Genomic DNA, 18,158 nt, shown 5'->3' with positions numbered 1-18,158 from the left:
CTACCAGAAGGATTGACACAGTGGCTGCAATCATAGCAAACATAGCAATGATTGTGAGGATGGCGCAGGACTGGGCACCATTTTGTTCTGTTATACATCAGGTTGCTATGAGTTGGAGGCAACTCAGAGACACCTAACAGCAGCTGTGCTGGACACGCTGCCAGGTGTCTGGGACACAGGTGAGTAAGACACTTCCCTGCCCTCAGGATTCTCATCAGGGTAAGGGGTTGGGGTGAAACAAACACCTGTGCTTTGAACAGGAGTTGTTCCATACATCTCCAGGAATGCAGAGAATATCATTAGACCCTTAGTTTGTGTTTTATGAAAAGTATGACCTCGTGAGGGTCACTTTCCCAGTCTCGATCTCAGTTTCCTCATGATAAAGTAAAGGTGATGTCCCATATGACCTCCAAGGCCCTCCCAAGTCAAAAACACCACAGTGTTTACCTCTGCCCAGGGGAGGGGGCCAGGTAGGCACATATTCTGAGGGCAGAGACGACATGAGTGTCCTCTGAAGCTTCTAAGTCTGGCCAGCAAGGATTAAGCTGTTGCTGTGTACCCAGGCCCTAATACTTCCAATGGCTCTTGAGCAGGAAAGCAGAGGGAGCAGAGACTTCCAGGTTTATGTGGAACGAGGACCACTGGGTAGACTATGGAGCAGATTGGGAGAGAGGCTATAATTCTACAGGGCCTGAGGACTGGGTAGTGTCTCAGAGAAGTAGCCAGAAGTGAGGGAGGAGGCCTGTCTGTCTGGGTTCCTAAACATTGACCCATGCCCAATTCCTCTCCCTTGTCTTGAATAAAGAAAGAATGGGTAACCCTCCCTTATTTGCCTCCCCACCTGACTCGTTGCCTTTCTATATGAACTGTTATGGTTTCTCTTTCAAGGCACTTGCTATTTTTTTATTGTAACAACATTATTTGAATAAAAATGTCCTTGGTAAAGGGCAGGACTCTGGCACTGACCTGCCGGTATCAGTGACAAAGGCGACAAATGATTCCTTACCGTCTGTCCAGCGAAGGAGACCTCCACGAAGGGATCCAAGAGGTCCTTACCGTCACCCACAAATGCTTTGGTGACATTTGCCATTATGCTGGAGTTCATCTTTGGCAACCCTTCTGCTTTGTAGAGTCTCACGGAGAATCTGGCCCAGGGTCTCTCTGATGGAAACCCTTGGGGAATCAAAAGGTTCCTTAGAGGGAAACAAAAATAAAAAATAAAAAAGCTCTACCTTTGAAAGAATAGAGAGCAAAAGTAGACACAATTTGGAGGCTGAAAGGAAGATTCTGATATATGAGAAAAGTCAGAATAGATTAGGGTTCATCGCTGAAAGGGGTTTTTCTTCCTACCGTAAATGGCTATGAAGGGGATGAACAGAGTAAATACAAACTTATTCAAGTCCTGGGATTCAAGAATCGATACTGTCTACCACTCCATAGCTTTAAGACTTCCCATTTCACAAACCAGAGGTTGAAATTATAATTCCTTCAAAAAGAAATCAGCGAGGCTCCAGAATAGCTTATGTACAATGGCTATTGTAGGAAAACAGACTGTTCTTATTCTAGAAGCTGGCCTTTGACAAGTCATGTCTTGGTGCCCCTGATAGAGCAGAACCCCAGGTGGACAAGCCATGAACTTGGCAGTTCTTATGTACCCGTAAGGAAAGGGGTCGAGGGAGGGGAAAGAGACACTACAGTTGGGGCACGGTGTTTCTCCCGCAGGGCCCTGGATGGACCTGTCTCACTTTTCTATTTGCTCCTCGGCGTCAGAGATTTTGGGGTTGGTCTTCAAGACATCGCCTTTCCCAGTCACGCTGATGTCACACTTCAGGTACCCCTTGGTGCCAGTCCTGATGTCACCAGGGTCCGTGAGCAGGGCCCACTTGTCACAGAACTGATGACCTGTGAAAATGCCCTGACAGCTCAGATTTCCCGCCCAGATGGACCCAGCAGCTCCACCCATTTCTCTCCCAGCCCAAGGCCTCCCATGTGCTCTTTTCCCTCTGTGGTTTCAGGCAGTGGCTCTTTTCAGTTATTTCCAAGTCTCATACCTGCCTCCCTCTCTTCCTTTCCTTTTGCTCCCACCCTGTTCTCTTTCTTTTTCCCCAACCTGCCCGAAGTATTTGAGAAGCCTTCAATCTAGTGGAAAGCATCTATGCAGGAGTCTAGCTCTGACTGGATACCAGTTGCTGTCGAGTCAACTCCAATTCATGGTGACCCCATTGTGTCAGAGTAGAACTGTGCTCCATAGCATTTTCAATGGCTGATTTTTCAGAAGTAGATTTCCAGGACTTTCTTCTGAGACACCTCTGGGGTGGACTTGAACCACCAACCTTTCAATTAACAGCTGAGCACGTTAACCGTTTTTACCATCCAGGGATGGGAGAATATTAATGGAGTGTGGAAGTCATATATTATTTGCCCATGGGCCATAAATGTGGCTCATGGATATTTTTGTTCGACCTAAACTGTGCTTCAAAATTTCAAAGTTTCTTAGAAAATCTAGACTTCTATCTTATCTAAAAGATAAAAAAGGAAAGATCTGGCAATGCTGGGTTCACATTTCCACTGCCCGTTTCCTATGCGTCTTGAGAGTTCCTGTTCCCTACAGGCTCCATCACTCCTCACTGTATTATACCCAGCCCGTTGTGCTCAGTCAGAACCACTGCCCGGCCCCCATGGTCATGTGCATTGGGAATCACTGTCGAAGAGAATGGGCTCTTGACCTTAGACAAATTCTCTGAGTTTCAGTTTCCTATAAATCAGGGATAATAGTAATTATTACAGCAAACACTTACATGGTGTGCTGTAGTCATTATTACGTGCTAGGTTGTGTAAGCACTTTATGTATATTTATTAACTTAATCTTCCAACAACCCTGTAAAGTAGATATGATATTACCCCCATTTTTACAGGTGAAGAAACCAAGGTGCACAGAAGTTCAGTCATTTGCTCAAAGTCACACAGCTAGCAAATAACACAACAGAATTTGAACATGGGCAATTTGACTCCAGAGTCAGTATTCTTAACTGCTATGCTTTATTGCGTCTTCTGCCCTTGATGTCTCACAATGCTAAATAAGAAAGAATTTGTGAAAAAGACAAACTGCTCAGAAGTATGGACATATGAAATAATTTTAATATTAGATTGTAAACTCTTGAAAGCAAGAGCCATGTCTTGCTGAGCTTCGTATAGTTGGTGCTCAATGATATTGAATGAATGGTCAAATGGATGAATGAATGAATGAATGAATGCGAGACTTCCAGGTGTGGTAAAACCAAGAAAAGTAGGAGATAGAGTTATAGAGATTGGAAAGTGATGCTTTCTTACCAGGTTGGTTGTACACAGTCCCCAGGTCTACTTTGAAGGAGCCAATCAGAATGCTTCCTATCAGCTTGTGGTGAAAGACCTGAGGAGAGGTGGAGCAGTGAGTCCCAGCAACACTACATTTGTCTTTGAGGATGAGTCTGTGAAATGGGCTCATGGTTCTGCAAAGAGGGTTCTAGGCCTTGGAACCTCATCTGGCCTTCACTCTCTTCTGGGGCATAATGAAATTTGATCATCAAACTTCAGGGTTGTCAAGGCCTCCAGGAAGATTTTGCCTGTACCTCTTCCTCCTAGTAGGTTTTCAGCTAACCTGGTATTGAAAAATATCTAATAACTCTCACTGCCTGAAAGTTTTCTTTAACCAAAATGAACCCTAGTGTAGCTTGCCCTTCAACATCCACCTCTGCCTGTGGAAACTCTACCCATCCTTCAATGCCCAGAGCAAATGTCACCTCCTCCAAGTAGCCCTCCCTGACTTCCACAGCTGGAATTGATCCCTTTCTCTTGATCCCCCACAGCACTTTGCTCACAACTTTCTTAGAAACTTCATCACACTTTGACTTGGGAAGGTTTGGATGTGTACAATATTCAGAAGAAGGGAAGTGGTCACCCTCAATATTCTGTCTGATCAGAAGTCAGCAGAATTAGTTACACAGCAGCACATTTTAATGCTAATGCAATCAAGACGAGAAAGGCTTAAAGGAAGGTGGCAGAGCTGGTGCCATGTCTGGAAGTCAAAATGTATGAGAAACTGCTAAAGAACCAAGAGTAGTTTAACCTTTAACCCAGAAAAGAGAAAACTGGGGTGTGTGGAAAAAGGGAAATGGTAACTTAAATGTCTTCAAATCTTGGAAATGCTGCCTAGAAGAGGGAGTAAGTTCCCCTGTGTAATTCCCAAGTTATAGGAAGACACGTTTCATATCAACATAAGGACAATTTTCCTAAGAATTAGAACTTCCCGGCAATGGAATGAGCTTTCCTGTAGGTACTGAGCTCCCCAACACTGGAACTAATCAAGTAGTATTCCAAGAATCTCTTATCATGGAAGTGGTAGAAAGGGATTCCTACACAAGTGGGCAGTTAGACTAGATGGTCTTTGAGCTTACTTCTAACTATAAAATGCTGAGTTTTTGGAATCAAAGACAGTTTCCTACTGTCTTCTACCCACCACATGGCCTTGTTTATAACGGATGCTCAAAAAACAGTCAGTGAATTAATGAATGATTGACTAGTTGAATGGTGGATGAATGGCAGGCTTTTGTGGCTTCTAAACAACTCCCTGGGAAAGAGACAATATGAAACAATAAATTCAACTGACTTCAAGAAAAAACAGTCCTTCCCATCTCCTTTTCCACCCTCTGTCCCTTGACCAATCTGTCCAAGGGTGTTAGAGAGCCGAGCAGAAGTCAAGACAGCCTAGCTTGAGTAAAGGAGCCACTTAAGACCTCTAAAATACACATGCTCACTCTGAAATCCCCCATGCTTGCAGCTGCTAATGTGGCTTCTCAAAGCCTGAGCAAGAACAGAAGCTTGTCTCAAGCTCTGCTCTCGGGTCAATGGCACCTGGCTCCCTGTGGGCAAATTGAGATAGAAGAGCCCAAATGAATCTTCAAATAACACAGAGGTCTCCTCAAATCGTCCACCAAGTGGTCAAGTGCCAGGCAACCCTAGTGTGGTCAAGCACTAGATCATAGGGAGTCTGGGAATGCCTCACAACAGAATGCTGGGGGCCCTGCATGCCTTGGGCCACGGCCAAGAGTAGATGGTCTTTGGCACCACCGGTGTCTGCTACAGCCTGGCTGTCCCAATAACGTCTCCTTACAGCACTGTCCCTCTTCTTCCCCCACAATGAATTTATTCTCAGCATGCTGACCTGGAGTTCATGAACCAGCAGAAAAATGGTACCAAATGCCTCCCTCTCAGGGGAGTTTTCTTTGAAATCATTGGTCTCTGTTCCTAAGAATCATTTAGGGACACTAGAGTATTGTCTTCTCCTAAGTTAGAGGAACAGAGATAGGAAATACAGTTTTGATCCTCTGCCTACAGAGACTCATGACCCTTTTCTAGGACACAGTATAAAAATCTAGTTATTAACTGTTCATCGAAAATCTAGATAGTCCCTTAGAAGCCTGCTGTAAAGCCAGTCTCACAAACAGGTGGTTGCCTGAGTGAAGTAACTTAACAAAGTCCTGGGCAGCACCCCAGGTCCCAAAATATCTTCTGCACCACTTGTCATCATGTCTGAAATTCAAACATTAAGAATGTTTGGCTCCTGATGACTTTTCAGTCGTCAAGAGTCACATTCTTCAAGTGCCACTGGGAAGGGCAATATACTAAGTCCACTATTACCTAAGCCTTACTGCAAGAATTTGTTGACAGCCAGCTGTGGTTAAAGGGCACCTATAAAGGAGATTGAGCGGGAGATAAAGACGGAGAAGGGACATTCCAAGATCAGGTTTTTGCAATTCTGATTAGAGTTGATCTTTCTGTTGACAAAACCATTTTCTCATTGTCTATATGTCTTACATTGGCACATAAAGTAGGAATTCTGTCTTTTCAGAATTCTTTGGAAGAGATCACTTACCCTTTGACCACACCCTCACACCTGCCACTCTCAAACATACACCCTGGAAGCCCTCTCCATGTGAGAAGCCATGATTTAGCAGACTGGTAAGATAGATGCCATCTGCTGTACCTTTATTGAGTGGTATTAAGTTGGTGGTGATCTCATTCAGCTTGCTCTTATCTCTCTTTTGGACTAATATTGCTTTGACATGGGCATTTCTGTTTTCCATGAGGTGGGCACACCTGGATAAGGCACCTGGCTAGACCAGGAAGCTCTTTCTGTCTCCATTCTCCAGATTTGATCCGTGGGAGGCAGTAATTCCCTGGCAGGGTTGGGGAAGGTTCTATCAAGAGACCCAACTGCCTGTGAGTAGGTCCTAAGGTCTACATTCAGAGGTAACTATTAAGAAGTCCAGTGGCCACTGCTTGCTCCAAATTACATTCTCTAACCTAGCGTTACCATTGATGAAACTGAGCTATTTGGCTGCTTTTCGATTCTTGTTTCTATTTCTCTATTTGTTACCAACTGGGAGGGAAATGGGTGTGATTAATTACCAAAAGTGTGGATACCACTCCAAGAGAGAAACATTAACGTTTACTTGATGAATGAAGGAAATAAACTGAAAATGGCAACCCATTAAGATGTCATTTGAAGCATATGTTTCACACTCACACATTAGTAAGCTACACAATTCAATTCATAATAGCTTTATCGTAGATTACAAGAAGCATAGATTTTTCTTAAAATGACTTTTCTTCCTGAACTCCTCTATACTGGTTATTTCAAGTTCTCATCTATTGGTTTCAGACTCACCAACCTACACTCACCCTCCTCAATCTTTTCATCTCTAAGCATGCTGAGCTGTTCTAGAGAGTTCCCAATGCCTAGAATCCCTTCCACATTTCTTTACCCACCCCCAATGGTATACTTACAGAGATTTTGATGATCTTGTCAAAAAGATGCAGTTGGGGCCCAATGAAGTCGAAGACAAAGTTCTGTAAAACATAAACTTCATTCTGACCATCAACTCCAGGCTTACATCTAAGCCCCCTATTCCTGGAGTGAGTTTAGATCCGCATCCTTCTTACTCACAGCTGCCTGGTACTCAATGGCATGAATATACCATCAGTTGATTGACCATCCCTGGTGAAAGTCAATTAAGTTGTTTTCTTTTTTTTTAAAGTAAGAAAAAAATGCCACCATCCACATGCTTGGACAGGATATGTGTACGTATTCCTCTGAGAAATGGAGTTGTTCATGGGCACATAGATTTTTAATAGATAGTATGAAATTTCATTCCAAAGATCTAAACCATTTTACATTCCCACTAGCTGCATATGAAAATAGCCATCTCTCCATACCTTTGCCAACCCTTGATATTGTCACTTCTTTTAATTTTTTTTGTCTGTAATGATGGGGGAAAATGGTGCTCAGTGTGGTTTTAATTCAGTGAGAACTTGATAAAGACTTAATTTTCTCAGAATTTTTCAGTTTCAAACATCCCTGTGAAAATGCCAATATTGACTAGGTAGAGAATGAAAAGAACTTATGGACATGGGAGATTTCTAGGATTAAGAAAGTCACTGAATTTTAGAATTGAAGAAATTTTCTAGACCGGCCCCTGTATTTCACAGATGAGAAGACCAAAGAATTTAAAAGACGTGCCAAGGGTCATTAAACAGTTAATGCTAGGCCTGGGACCAAACTCTCATTCTGCTGAAGTTACCACACGATGGGTTCAAATATTAGATAGTACACCATCTGACCTTGAAGTCTAGTGCCTTCCAGATGTGAGGTTGTATGATTCTAAGATGCAGAAAACTAGAGTGGTATTTTGTTATGGGTTGCGTGTTTTGGGAATTGTCTTAGTTATCTAGTGCTGCTCTGACAGAAATACCACAAGTGGGTGGCTTTAACAAATACAAATTTATTTTCTCACAGCGTAGGAGGCTAAAACTCTGAACTCAGGGTGCCAGCTGTAAGGGAAGTCTTTCTCTGTGGGCTCAGAGGAAGGTCCTTGTCTCTTTGAGCGTCTGCTCCTGGGTAATCTTCACGTGGCTTGTCATCTCTCTTCTCCCATCTCTGCTTCTCTTCCTTGCTTATTTAATCTCTTTTATGCCTCAGAAGAGATTGACTACACCCTAATCCTGCCTCAGTAACATAATAAACATAACCTAATCCTCACTGACATAATCTAATCCTACCTCATTAACACAACAAACGCAACCCATTCACAAATGGGATTATAAACACAGGCAGAGGTTAGGATTTACAACACATATTTTGGGGGGATACAATTTAATCCATAATGGGAACTGACTGAAGTGGAGTGAGGGGAAGGCCGGACCAGGAAGTTGTTTTTACCGGCTTATTTATTTTGTTTTTGAACAGCCAGGTGGAGGAATGACATGGCGGTAGAGATGAGCACAGTGACAGTAGGAAAGGGAGAAGTGACAGCTAACAGTCTGCTTTCAAAAGGCAAAAGAGGAAAACCAAAATGTGGAAACAGAAAGATATCATCATATACTGTAATAAGAGATCTACAAAATGGGGGTCCTTAGATACCAAGGAAAGGGGACATAATGTTCAGTGTCCTCTGTTTAAGAAAATAGGAAATATGTACAACAAACATTTCAGGAAATTTTTCCTTATGTATGTTCAAACTTTTTAAAGTTTTGGTGTTCAAAGGGTCTTTTATTCTTTTATGGAAAATTCACTCACATGAAGTTCTTTATTCTCTGATAAGGCTATGCATATGAGATGACCTGGTAGTGTAGTGGATAAAAGTTACGGCTGCTAACCAAAAGGTCGGCAGTTCAAATCCACCAGGCCCTCCTTAGAAACCCTATGGGGCAGTTCTACTCTGTCCTATTGGGTCACTATGAGTCGGAATCAACTTGACAGAAATGGGTTTTGTTTTGTTTTGTTTTTTTAATAGGGTCCATTGGACTGGTAAATCAGTTCAAGTATTTGTGTTTATGGCCTTCTCTTGAGATTTGTGGAGACTGGTGGCACAGTGGTTAAGAGCTCAGCTGCTAACCAAAACGTTGGCAGTCTGAATCCACCAGTCACTCCTTGGAAACCCTGTGGGGCAGTTCTAGTCTGTCCTATATGATCGCTTTGTGTCGGAATCAACTCGAGGGCAATGGGTTTGGTTTTTGCTTTTTACTGAGATTCATGTGTTTTAAATCCATCTGTCTCCCACAGGCTCCCCAGACCTCTGGACCCACACACATTTTCCTAACTGGCAAATAACCCTCCAGACCCTTGTAACTGATGCCTTCAACATCTGATGGTCTTTGAGCTTAAAAATTAGGGAGAAAGGCTGTAACAAAGGTTTTCAGTTCAATTTCTATTTTTTTACTTGACTTCTTACTCATTTCACTTGGGCCCAATTTCATGTCATTTATATCTAGGTCTTGTATGCCTATAGTAAACACTAATTATAATAATTAACAAATCTGTGGGGCTTTGCCGTTTTAAAGCGTTTTTACATATATTATCTCATTTGGTCCTTCTCCATGCCAAAAGATGTTTTGAGGGGAGAAGTGGGGAGTGAAATGGGCAGGGAAAAACTCCTGCCACTTTGTTGTCATTGTTAGTCGCTGTGGAGTCGATTCCGACTCAGGCGACCTACCACTTTCACTCATGGTAAAAGGCTCAGAGACAGGAGTGACAAAGAGAAAAGGAGTTTGGAGCTCAAACGGGATTGGGGTATCATCTATTGGTTTCATTATCCCTGCTCTCCCTGCCTTCTTTTTCAATCACCACTCTCATTAGGAAAATAATTAAGAGTTTTCTGCCTTTTTTTTTTTTTTTTTGGATAATTCATAGTGCCTATGGGGAAACAGCACTGTTGGGTACTGTTAATGTGAATATAAACCTTTACCTCTTTATGGGGCATTTTGTGGTATTTATCAGTACTTCAAATGCATATATCCTTTGCCCTAGTTGTATCATATAAATATTATTATACATAGTAGCAAAAGCCTGAAAAAAATTTTATATCCATCAATGAGAGACTGACTGGTTTAGTAAATTAGGGTACATCAATGCAATAGAAAGCTCTCCAACCATGAGGAAAAAAATGAGATTGATCTGTACGTCCCGATATGGATTAATCTCCAGGATACACTGTTTTGTGAAAAGAGCCAAGTCCAGAAGGATGCGTATAAAATGCTACCATTTGGGTACAGTATATACTTGTATCCTTGTACATGCTTGTAATACTTCTGGAAGGATACACACACATCTGGTGAGGTGGGTGCCTCTGGGGAGGAGGACAAGGGGAATAGAGATCAGAGATAGAAGGGAGACATAGTTTTCTTTATATATCCTTTTGTACTCTTTGCATCTCTTACCATGCTTTTATTATTTTTTTAACTATGTAGTATTTTGATTTAAAAAAAAAGACAACTTAGTGTGTTTGATATTTGGAAGCTTTGTGTCTCTCTCTCATGCTTTTTCTGACAATTTCTACACAGCTTATTAAAAACACAACTGTTTTACTTTCCAACCCAGTCTACCTATTTCAAAATTAATGATTAACTTTCCAGTCCCTCTTCCACAAAGAAGAATATGTATCTTCTCACTAACCCACATTCAGTTTAGTCACTTTTTTAAGACAAGATCCACAGTGAATGAATTTGGGCTTATAAGAAACCAGAAAATGGATCTATTAAAACAAAGCAATGAATTTAAAATCAGGAGAAATTCCTTGCCTTGCCTTTCCATTATCTTTTTGATAAACTCAATGGGCTGTGTTTATAAGGAGATTCAGACAGTTTGCTGTAAGCTTGGAAGAGTGGCTGGGAAGCAGTGAGGAGGGGCACAACTTTTCTATTTGGCTGAAGAATATACTGCAGAAGGGCAGTGAGTAGAATGTTGGTGAAGAGGATGTTGGTGATCTCCATGACTTACTTCATTGTAAAATGGACTGTTGGTTCCTTCCTTCACTGTGCTTTGCTTCTTCTCATCCCCGATCTCAATGATCACAATTGGGTCAATGTTCTCACCCACCAGCTGGCGGGCCTCAATGATGGTGATGGCAATCTGTAACACAAATCAGTGTCTTCGATGTCCCGGAAGTCACTGCTCATTCACTCAAGAAATGAGGGAGGCAGGGGCAGGAAGAGTCAGCCACTTACTTGATAATTTTGGGATTTGACCTCCCCATCATGGATCTTAGTCACCAGTTTTGATCTATTAAAAGAAAGTTTAATATATTTATTTAACTAAGTAAGAGTATACTTTAGATCCATACGTTGTCGTTGTGTGCCCTCAAACTGATTCCAACTCATAGCAGCCCCACGTGACAGAGTGGAACTGCCCCATAGGGTTTTCTTGGCTCTAATCTTTACAGTAGCAGATCACCAAGTCTTTCTCCTACAGATCCGCTGGGTCGGTTCAAACCACCAACCTATCGGTTAGCAGCTGAGCACTTAACCATTGCGCCACCAGGGCTCCTTTAGATCTGTACACCATGAAAATATTTTCCCGAATATTCCCAAGTGCTCTCATTTATATCATATCACATATTGTCTTTACATCTCTGGTGGAGACAAGTGTAAATAAACGGACAGGTGACTTAACCGCTCTGTGCCTCAGTTTCCCCACCATAAAAATGGTACTGATAATACACCTACCACATTAGGTGATTGCTAGAATTAAATAATATCATGCATGTAGAAGTTTAACTCAGTGGCTGGCAAGAGTAAATGTTAGCTCTTATTATAAGTATGACTATAAGTGTTTTTTTTTTTTTATTTTATAGATGGAGAATCAAAGATAGCTCAGCAAGTCAGTGGCAGAGCTGCGTCTAAATAAGGATCTCCCAGTCTCCTGTCTGATCCTTTCCACAGGACCACTGTATCATTTCAATTCGAAATTTCATGATTGCTTTTGAAAGAACTGGTAAAGGAGAAAATTGGGAGGAATGACCAAGACGCCATCTCAATGAGATTTCACATTTCAAGGGATTTCATTTATCTGGGCTGCCACAGGTAATTGAAAACAGATGTGCAAAACCTGGGCATTTAGAGATTGGATAATAATATAAAGAGATGAAGAATCCCTGTTGTCGCAGAAGCAGCAATGGGTGGAAATGAACTGAGCTTGATTTCCTATTGAATTTTGTTCTCTGGACTTCCAGCAATACCATCTCACATTTGACTTCATTCTATTTCATCTGATTATAATTGAGTCCAGTAGAGAATAAACTAGTAAAAATCTCAAGCCTTTGGAGTCAGACTGATCTGAGTTAGAGTATTTGTTCTTCCAAGTGGTATGACTCTGGGAAAGTTATTTAGCCTTTATTTCCTCTTCTGAAAGTGGAAATAATAATTCCTACTTCATAGGGTTACTCTGAAGATTAAGGGAAATAATGCATGTAGGAAAGTGTAGATGTCATTGAATCTATTCATCAATAAAATAGCAAATTCATATTGGTTATTTACTATTGAGAGCTCTGTGCCAGGCTTGGCTAGGGGAAAAACAAAGATGAATGATCTTGACCCTTGCAAACTATCTAGGTGAGAAAGGACCAGAGCATCTGAAGAGAGAACTAGTATGTAAGTGTAAAGCATGCAATAGGAAAAATGTGATAGGAGTTCAAATGAGAGAGAAACTCCTGAGGGTTAGATTAATCAACAAAGACTTCACTGCAGAGGTTGGCTTTGAACTGAGCATTGGTGGGTGGGTAGAATCTTAATTGATAGAGAATGGACGAACCAAGGAGACAGAAAAAGCCTATTATTCCTGACTTCTCTTTCTCTTGCCTTCCTCCGCCTGAGGCTGTTATCCTGGTGAAATAAATGGCAAGGGATGCATTGAAGGATATTAAATCCCTACTCAGGGGCTGGGGGTGGGGGGTGGTTATCATGGGGCATCCCAGAAGGAAGGAGGTATGGAGGTAAATATGTGCATATAAGTCTTCTCTGAAGTACTGACCACTGAGATATCACCTTGTTTAACTTCCGCCTACTTTCCCACTCCCCTCTGCCCCCCACACACATACACTGCCAACCTGTCATAGCCCAGAAACAACAACTCAGGATCTGCCACATAGAAAAGCATTAATTTGCTTTATTAACAGCAATAACTCTGGGTAGAAAAAGAAGGGAAGAGCATGAGGGATTATCATGAGTAAGAAATTGACATAAACAAATATGGTAGACTGATAGCATTGATAGCCCCAATTATTGGCATCTCTGGACCCATGCTCTTTGCCCTGTAACTTTATAGTCCCCTCCCACTCTGATGTGGACTGGCTTTGTGACTTGGGTTGGCCAGTAGAATGCAGCAAAATGACTTGCCATTTCTGAACCTAGACCTCAAGAGGCCTTGTGTTCTTCCATACTCTCGGTTAGAATCCTGTCATTGCCACCATTGGAACAAGATCAGGCCAGTCTGCTGGAGGATCTCAACTCATGAGAAGGGGATTCCAGTGGTTTTAGCTGAAGCAATCCTAGACTACAGCCAGTGGACCCTCAAACCAAAATCAGCGAAGCTGCCAATCTAACCCATAGCTGACCATAGACACATGAATGATGAGTCTGCGACTAGCTGGGCCCAGTAAAGCTATCAACAGACTCATGAGCAATACCACATATTCTCTCTACTTCATATGGGGGAGATTTGTTACACATCAGTAGCTAACTGATACAACAAATTGTATGCAGAAGGCCAGTTTGTTTTGACCTCTTGTTGGGTAGTATAGAAACCACCTTTTCCTTTGGTACAAACACAAAGTTAGGACAACTGAAAAAAAAACCAAGCCCATTGCCGTCAAGTCAATTCCAGCTCATAACAACCCTACAGGACAGAGTAGAACTGCCCCCTAGAGTTTCCAAGGAGCACCTGGTGTATTCAAACTACTGACCTTTTGGTTAGCAGCCGTAGCTCTTAACCACTATGCCACCAGGGTTTCCTAGGACAACTAGCACCTTGATAAAACTTTTTAAAGAGTAACAGGTAAGTGGCAGCTCCTGAATCTGTCTCCTGCTGCTGCTGTTTATGACAGATTTAAGTCCAGAAGTGGTAGAGCCAGGACCCTGACCTGTTGAAGACTAACCAGTACCAAGAGTTCACTGTCATGGAAAAAACTGAGCTGACACAGAACTCTCTTCCTGCCATAGACCTTCAGCTTCTTGAGGACAATGACTAGGTCTTATTCTCCTCTTTTCTCCCCGAGCCTGGAGAGGTACTTGACACATAGGAGGTGCTCAGTAAATGTTGCTTGACTGTGTGCATCCAGCACTGACCTTCTTGTCAGAGGCACTGAGGGGGCAGGAGTGGTAGAAGCATTATTACTGATCCAATCTTCTCCCGAACCTTCCTGGTGGGAAGGCCCCTCCTGGGGTGCTTCTGCTTTACCTTGACCATCTAGAAAAGCAAACAAAGAAAGACAACTCTGTTAAATAGGAAAACAGGGCAATCTGAGCAGCCACTCTGTGTCCAGCATTATGTCGCACATCATAAGGGGTAAAAGAGAGTGTAAGACAGCCCCCATTTTCATGAAAAGTAACATCTTATTGAGATGAAAGCCAGATTCATACCTTAATTTTTCTAAAAACTAATGCATCTTCTATCTGTTTGCAAAAAACAGATGGGGCAGATTTATATGCATGGTGTTGTGGAAAGGAAATTGAATTACGAGTTTAAGGACATGCTTTCTAGCCATGACCTTGACACTTCCTAGAAATGGAACATTAGACAAGTAAGTTGTTCTCCCTGAGCCTCCCAGGTGATGCCGTGGCCGCTGGACTGAGGACCAATTTTGAGCAGCAGTGGTTTAGAAAATTGAAAAGGATAGTCAACATTCTTGAGATGCCCTTTCCGTAACAAGGAGTTCTGATTTAATTGATCTTGGATGTTGCCTGGATGTGAAGATTTTTAAAGCCTCCAAGTAATTTTAACGTGCAGCAAAGCTTGAGAACCATTTCTCAGCCTCTACTAGGACAGAGAGCAGGTTGGGAAGGACGAAGAATAGATATGGAGGTGCAGATGCAAGAGTTCTACAGACGTCTGTCTGCTTCACAAGGGTAGGGACACTAATGTCCACCATCCTATACCCAGAACGTAGCACAGAGTTTGACACCTAGCAGATGTCCCATTAATATTTGTTGAATAAATGAATGATCATGGGAGGTACCTAATAACTATTTGTTGGGAAACTATTTAATGCAAGGGCAGATGACCTAGTGAGCAAGGGTTTCACCTGTGAAATTGTTCACTACAGACAAGTAAGTAAGCACACTTGTGTAAGTAAGCTTACTTGTGCTTACTGGGTAATCCATCCCTGTCAGGGATTGTAAATTTGAAAAGAGGCTTTGATGCTGTAGGAAGGTGCTGTGGGATTGGGAGAGAGACACACGCCAGCCATACCTAGAAAGAGAATCTTTGATGTGGTAAAAAAATTGTTCACCATAGATGATCTGGTAAGCTTACTTGCCTACTGAGTAATCTGCCCCTGATTTAAAGCATGGGTTGAAAGTAATTGGAATTTTAAGAAATTAAGGCACAGCCACTATTCCTCAAAATACACAGATAAAAGAGTCAGAGACTTTGAGAATCTCCCAACACTTCACCCAGAAAAGCCCAAAGTTCCCAGGTCAAGCTAAGAAGGAAAGACCAAAGTTCTATCGACTTTGATTTGTCTATCTCCTACCGGGCTATCAGGCCGGCAGGATAGATGCTATTTACTTTCCAGGAGGGCCCTGTTTCCTCCCTGCCCTGTTTGCTTTGTGGGCTGAAGACTCTAATTAGAAGGAACCACAGGAGCCAGCTTCGTCACAAGCTCTCTCAGCAACTCTGAAAATGCCTGTGATTGACTACCCTCCATGTCCGCCCCCTCGTTCCTTCCTCCCCTGCACGGTCAGTAATGGCTCCTTACTGGAGGTTGCCTTGGGGTAGGAAAGTCCAGGCTTTGGTGTAGACTGACCTGGACTCAGGAGCCAGCTTCTCTACATAATAACTGTGTGACTTTGGGCAAGTCACTCACCCTGTCTGAACCTCTCTGTTGTAAAGTTGGGGCATTTCAGAGTTGGGAATAATGTATGTCATGTAGAACGCAGCAGGGTCTTGTTAAATGTGTCATAAATATTACTATTTTTTATAATATCCTTAAGGGAAGGGAATGTATCTAATCAACCCTGTGTCTCCAGGACTTACTACAGTGCCATAATTTCAAAGACACCAGGAAAGACCCCCAAAGCCTTGTCCACCCACCCACTGAAGCCTTCAGTTTGATTCAGTAGACAGCTACTTCCATTTAGCTTTAAGCCTTGTCCTCACTTAAAATGTAATGCTTCTCCTCGTTCCCATCCAAGGGTAATTCTTTATCACTATTAGTTATTTATTAACACTTTAGCATGAATAAGTTTCCATACTTTTCTACTGTAAGAATAGGTTTTTCCTGAGGGCAATGGGTGGAGTAAGGTGGGGCATAGGACCACAGGACACCTGCAGTGGCAGGCAGTAAAGGAGGCCCCCCACTGAAAAGGTAAGAGAGGTGAAGAGGAATAAGACCCATTTCACCATTTTGGTTTAGGTGAACAGTCCAGAAAGGTAAACCTGAACAGGCTCTTGTCAGGGCGAACCTCTGAAGTCTCCAGAGGACCACATGGAAGTAGTTGATCCTATCTGACTCAGTAAACATGAACTGTCTATGCTGAGGAGTGCATGGGGGTGCAACGATGGTTAGTGCACTCAGTTTTAACCAAAAAGTTGGCAGTTCAAGTCCACCCAGAAGCATCTCGGAAGAAAGGCTTGGAGATCTGTTTCTGAAAAATCAGCCATTGAAAACCCTATGGAACACAGTTCTACTCTGACACACATGGGTTGCCATGAGTTGGAGTCAACTCACTGGCAACTGGTTACTGGTCTATGCTGGGCTTGGTCTCTATCAGCACAGTTCACACATCACACAGGGCCTTGACCAGAAAGTCAGACAGCCTGGATCTACATTCCGACTCCACTGTTTCCTGGCTTTGTCCCTTCCAGCTCAGGGCTGGTTTCATGAGGATGAGGTCTGCACAACAGCACAGGATGCCTGCTCAGAAGGACACTGTGGCTTGGTTTAATGCTCTGCTGTCGCCATCTTGAAATTCTTACTAAATGTCTAACAAATGGCTCTGCTTTTTCATTTTTCATTGGGCCCTGCAATTTATGCAACTGGTACTTTCCACACTTTATTTAATCTCTGCCTCTCTGTATCCTCTTTCATGAAACTGAGATGATGCCTACCTGCTGAGACTGAGGGGACTGAATGAGATCATACATGTAAAGCCTCCACAGAGGTCCCTCCTATAGTAGCTGCTCTCCCCACTCTTATTTTCAAAGTGTCTCCACATTTAACATCTCACGTGATCTTCACAACAGCTGTGTCAGGTCCACCCAGCAACCCATGTCATGCCCATTTGACAAAGGTAGAAACTGAGACTCAGAGAACACTTGGAGAAACTGAGTGATTTAGCCTGGGCTACAGAGCAAATTAGAGCAGAAACTGGAGCTTGAGCCCTGTCACTGCCTCCTCATCAGGGCCTCTTCTACTGCCTCATCCACCCCTACCCCTGCTTGACCCAGTGACCTGGGTCATTGGGCCCACACCTGTGATTGGCCCAGGGTCAGGACACAGTAGGCAGCACTTTTCCTGCCTTGCTCTGTGGTGAATGGAGAGTGGAGAGAGAGCTGCAGGCTCAGCCAAGGAGGGGTCCACTCTACACAGCCCTAAGGTCCAAGGTAGCAGTCAGCCCCCTGAGAAAGCCTCACCTTTCGCAGCCTTGTTGGCTAGGATTAACCCCTTTTCTGCTTTCTTCTTCTTCTTCAGCTTTAGCCTAAACATCACCTTTCTGAAAAGAAGAAGAAAAACTAAATGACATGCAATAGTAACTTTGAGTCATTCAGTCACATTACCAGTTGCTGTCAAGCCAATTACGACGCATGGAGACCCCATGTGCTTCAGAGCAGAACTGCACTCCATAGGGAGAAGGTAAACACATACACACAGGGTTCTCCCGGAAGCAAACCAGCCTCCTCATCTGCCCAGGACTGGCAGCAAAAGACAAGTGTCAGGAGGATCCAATGAGTGCTCCAGAGAACTCTGCTTTTGCAGAAACCAGGAAAACCCAACCTGAGCAGAAACCGTGAGGTCCACCTGGAACCGCACTTAAATGAGGCATGGTGCAGATGTTAGTAACAACAGCTGGCGTTTCTCCTCACTAGCCCTGTGCCAGGCACTGTGCTAGGCACTTGAAGGAATGACATC

General features: G+C 43.0%; 1 protein-coding gene across 1 annotated transcript in view; it reads right to left on the bottom strand.

Moving 5' to 3' along the window:
* The window catches only part of FER1L6 (fer-1 like family member 6), a 120,591-nt gene extending 102,855 nt beyond the window's left edge, over positions 1-17,736 (bottom strand). Inside the window, exons 1-8 of the mRNA XM_004372991.1 lie at positions 17,663-17,736; positions 14,155-14,275; positions 11,041-11,095; positions 10,814-10,945; positions 6,826-6,888; positions 3,331-3,409; positions 1,746-1,902; positions 1,007-1,193 (exon numbers count right to left, since the gene is read on the bottom strand). Coding sequence (XP_004373048.1) covers positions 1,007-1,193; positions 1,746-1,902; positions 3,331-3,409; positions 6,826-6,888; positions 10,814-10,945; positions 11,041-11,095; positions 14,155-14,275; positions 17,663-17,735 — 867 coding nt within the window. The 5' untranslated portion in view covers position 17,736. The remainder of the gene's footprint in view (positions 1-1,006; positions 1,194-1,745; positions 1,903-3,330; positions 3,410-6,825; positions 6,889-10,813; positions 10,946-11,040; positions 11,096-14,154; positions 14,276-17,662) is intronic.
* Positions 17,737-18,158: the final 422 nt, after the last annotated feature.

Source organism: Trichechus manatus, unplaced genomic scaffold (assembly GCF_000243295.1).
Source record: "Trichechus manatus latirostris isolate Lorelei unplaced genomic scaffold, TriManLat1.0 scaffold00022, whole genome shotgun sequence".
In the NCBI taxonomy this organism is placed as follows: Eukaryota; Metazoa; Chordata; class Mammalia; order Sirenia; family Trichechidae; genus Trichechus; species Trichechus manatus.
Note: the sequence above shows the minus strand (reverse complement) of the source record. Positions and strands in the feature narration are given on the sequence as shown.